The sequence below is a fragment of the Rhagoletis zephyria genome, unplaced genomic scaffold (assembly GCF_001687245.7).
Source record: "Rhagoletis zephyria isolate East Lansing unplaced genomic scaffold, Rhagoletis_zephyria_1.1 Rzeph_scaffold_04835, whole genome shotgun sequence".
Taxonomy (NCBI): Eukaryota; Metazoa; Arthropoda; class Insecta; order Diptera; family Tephritidae; genus Rhagoletis; species Rhagoletis zephyria.
The window spans coordinates 1-4,582 of NW_016161918.1; the positions used below are offsets into that span (position 1 = coordinate 1).

Genomic DNA, 4,582 nt, shown 5'->3' on the forward strand with positions numbered 1-4,582 from the left:
TCGATGATGATGGAGTAGCTGTCCCACCGCCTGACTATCACGAGGTACGTATAGCGATTGAGCGGCTGAAAAACAACAAAGCTGCTGGAGCTGACGGCCTGCCAGCCGAGGGGATGCCAAATTCAGACATAGCGGCGTATAGGCAACTCCTTTTAGTGCTGTCAAAAGCGGCTTTAAAGTCGACAAATAGATGGTGAGTGTCGATCCTTTTCTCGCGGGTCTTTTCCAAGATTTGGCGTATTGTGAATACCTGGTCTATGGTGGATTTGCCAGGTCTAAAGCCGCACGGATACGGTCCAATCAGCTCGTTGAGGTAGGCACATTTTGGCACTTTTTATCCTCAATATGGCACTTAATAAATAATGATAGTTGGCAGCCCTGATTGGAAGATTTTTACTGTGCACCGGAATAGGTGACAGGTAATAAGATCCACGGAAATAAGGTCAATTTCCCAACCTGGTGCGAAATAAAGTCAATTGACATTATTACCTTTTTAAAAACGAAATAAAATCCATTGACATCATTTCTCTTTCTTCTTTCGCCACACCGCGCGCGCCGCGCTCTCGCCCCGCGTACCCCGCGCGATCGGCGCGGACACCACGTCACGCTACGCCGCGGCCCCGGCCCCCTTTCCCCGTCTCCCACCGCGCTGTAACGCAGGTAGATTTATTTTTTGTATACGTTGAAATAAATGTTTTATATATTTTAAACGTCGAGGGCTTATATTCAATAATACCCTCTATCTGCACACTTTTCACAAAGATGAAATTCTGACTTTAACTGTAATCAGTGATATTAATGCTACGTCATATAACGACAGGTAATAAGTCCCTGATGGTTTCTAAAATCGCAAATTAGTTTTTGTACAAATTGCAGATAGAGGGTATTAATGAATTCAAGCTCTCGATATTTCACATTTTTATGTTTGTAAGTTATTGGAAGCAGGGATGCCAACTTAGCTCAAACCGTGCCATTTGTCCCTATTTTACTTCAAATGGAACTTCATTTTTCAATTTGGCACAAAGTGCCAAAATGGCACTTTTGTAAAAAAAATAACATTTCAATACATTTTTGTGAAATCCGTTGCGTGCATTTCTTTTTCTCACCTAAAATTTTCCAATTTATAAAGGCTATTCAACTGGTTTATGTTATTTTATCATTGCACTTTTTTTGGAAAATGTAGCTTTATTTTATTGCTAAATGTGAATGATTAAAAGGAATGACACCTGTTTTGGCACTGCTGTGTTTTGGGGCAACGACTTGTCTGCAGTAAAAAAGGCTATATTATTTGTGTTTTTTTTTTTTATTGATTGACTGTCAACCTGTGCGGACGTGTTTTTTAATCGCTCCGCCGAGAAGTTATTAATAATTCACGTAAAGCAGGGGAAAAATAGAACAAACGCGAAAAGACAATACTAAACATAAACAAACTTCCTGCTTATTTGCCTGTAATTGTAAATTGCTTTTTCAGAATTTTCGCAATGCTGCGAGAAATTCAAATAAAAGTGCCAACATACAATAAAATAAAAGCAGCTCCGGCCCCACCGCGCTTACCGAATAGTGAAACAAGCACCAAGTGCAGTGAAACGAACCTTGCCGTAACAGAAGCTGACCAAAAGCATTCAGCTGATCGACGAAATGCTTACTTTTCGTTCGTTTCCCCCGCAAACAATACTGGGGTCGAATCGTGACAGACGTAAACGAGTCGGCAATCGTACGAACACAAATTACGTGATCGTTTAATCGAATGAACAATATCGGATGATAACAATCGAAGGCGAACGAATCGTTATTGTTTATTTGGTTATCGATTATTTTTCTCTTCTTCCTTTTTAAGTCACAATAGACATTGAAGTGTCAAAATAAGTGAAAAGTAAATAAAGAAAAGCGGTAAAACTAAAATGGAGCCGAGCCTTTTATTTTATTTAAGCTCTAGCGAAAGCGAAATGACGAAAGTGCGTAAGCAACTTCGGGGCAGAAGCAATCCATTGGCATTATCCGACATTGCGTAAGTAATTATACATAGGAAATAAATTACCTTCTCTACTCCTATACTTTCAGATTCATCAAAAGATTTCGGTTAAGCAAGGAGGCATTCCAGTATGTTTTATCGAAAACAAAAATAAACCGCGATGACACAAAAGCCGTTCCTGGTGCTTTGCAATTGGCTGCAAGCCTCTCANTGAAATCCGTTGCGTGCATTTCTTTTTCTCACCTAAAATTTTCCAATTTATAAAGGCTATTCAACTGGTTTATGTTATTTTATCATTGCACTTTTTTTGGAAAATGTAGCTTTATTTTATTGCTAAATGTGAATGATTAAAAGGAATGACACCTGTTTTGGCACTGCTGTGTTTTGGGGCAACGACTTGTCTGCAGTAAAAAAGGCTATATTATTTGTGTTTTTTTTTTTTATTGATTGACTGTCAACCTGTGCGGACGTGTTTTTTAATCGCTCCGCCGAGAAGTTATTAATAATTCACGTAAAGCAGGGGAAAAATAGAACAAACGCGAAAAGACAATACTAAACATAAACAAACTTCCTGCTTATTTGCCTGTAATTGTAAATTGCTTTTTCAGAATTTTCGCAATGCTGCGAGAAATTCAAATAAAAGTGCCAACATACAATAAAATAAAAGCAGCTCCGGCCCCACCGCGCTTACCGAATAGTGAAACAAGCACCAAGTGCAGTGAAACGAACCTTGCCGTAACAGAAGCTGACCAAAAGCATTCAGCTGATCGACGAAATGCTTACTTTTCGTTCGTTTCCCCCGCAAACAATACTGGGGTCGAATCGTGACAGACGTAAACGAGTCGGCAATCGTACGAACACAAATTACGTGATCGTTTAATCGAATGAACAATATCGGATGATAACAATCGAAGGCGAACGAATCGTTATTGTTTATTTGGTTATCGATTATTTTTCTCTTCTTCCTTTTTAAGTCACAATAGACATTGAAGTGTCAAAATAAGTGAAAAGTAAATAAAGAAAAGCGGTAAAACTAAAATGGAGCCGAGCCTTTTATTTTATTTAAGCTCTAGCGAAAGCGAAATGACGAAAGTGCGTAAGCAACTTCGGGGCAGAAGCAATCCATTGGCATTATCCGACATTGCGTAAGTAATTATACATAGGAAATAAATTACCTTCTCTACTCCTATACTTTCAGATTCATCAAAAGATTTCGGTTAAGCAAGGAGGCATTCCAGTATGTTTTATCGAAAACAAAAATAAACCGCGATGACACAAAAGCCGTTCCTGGTGCTTTGCAATTGGCTGCAAGCCTCTCACTCCTTGCAAGTGGTAACTATCAGCACACAGTTGGTAGCGATTACCTGATAGGTATGTGCCAGAGCACGGTATCAAAATTGACGTCCAACGTCTTAAAAGAAATGGAAACGAAATTGTGTCCGGAATTTATAAAGTTCCAGCCCAACGAATCTTCAAGATGTAAGGATGGTTTGCGGAAAAATATAATATACCTGGAGGTAGGAAGAGGCGTTCTAATGAAATGCGTAGCGAATCCAATGTTTTTCCTTTTAGTGGTTGGATGCGTAGACGGAACACACATTGGATTACAAAAGCCAATTAGAGAGGAGCACATGTACTTCAACAGGAGAGGTTACCATAGCCTTAACGTTATGCTAGTAAGTTTATTTTCTTTCATTTTAACATATTATTGCTAATATTCCGTTTGCCAGATTTGTGACCACACTTGCGAGATTCTTGCCATAAATTGTCAATATGGAGGTTCAGCCCATGACTCCTGAAAAGGTCCACCACATGTTATTGTTTGGTGAGGTTTTCCCACAAACGGTTGCTTTTCCCTGCGAGCATTTTGGGAGTAAATGCTTTGCCAAGTCAGGGTGTTCGGCCATGAGCTCCGCCATGAGTTCCTTCTGCGTAAAGTTTAATTTATTGTAGTTGGTCCTAACTGCCCGTCTCCACAGGATAAAGTTTATATCTTTATACATATGTTGCCAAAGGAGACCGCTCATTGTTCTTCAAGAGCAATATATATCAGAGCTTATATCTTGCCATCTATTGCCGGCAATTTGGTAGTTTGACAGCTACATGTTCATTTGCATGAAAACTTCGTGGCGCCAACATTATTGATATTTTAATATAAAAGCAAATATTGAACTGTTTTCGGTTAAAATATTTGTAATTATGTACTTGGATATAAAATAGACTATTTCCTAAATTTATTAAGTGAATAAATCCGGCAAAAATACGTTTTAGAAGCCATCTCACAGATGCTTATATCAAGATATAAAAAGCCCACACAAATATTGCCACTGATATAATTTATATCTAGCGACCAAAATGACAGCTGGACAGCAATAAATTTTATCCTGTGGAGACGGCCAGTAAAATAAGAAAAATAGCTATACACTTGTATATGTTTGCACAAATTTTATAATTACTTACATTTAAAAAAAAAAATATCAAATTTTGCGCGCGTACGTTCGTCAAATATTAATCGAATGACAGTTCGAACGAATGAGTGCGTTCACTCGCTCGTTCACGCCTGTCATAATACCGAATTACGATATGAGAAGTTCGTTCACGTCTGTCACA

The 4,582-nt window shown here is 38.6% G+C and overlaps 1 protein-coding gene across 1 annotated transcript; it reads left to right on the forward strand.

The window, feature by feature from the left end:
- Positions 1–3,055: 3,055 nt before the first annotated feature.
- Positions 3,056–3,771, forward strand: LOC108371263 (putative nuclease HARBI1). Its single transcript, XM_017626781.1, has 4 exons — positions 3,056–3,117; positions 3,171–3,451; positions 3,545–3,648; positions 3,703–3,771. Exons 1-4 carry the CDS (start codon positions 3,056–3,058, stop codon positions 3,769–3,771), a joined length of 516 nt encoding a protein of 171 aa, XP_017482270.1.
- The last annotated feature ends 811 nt before the right edge of the window (positions 3,772–4,582 follow it).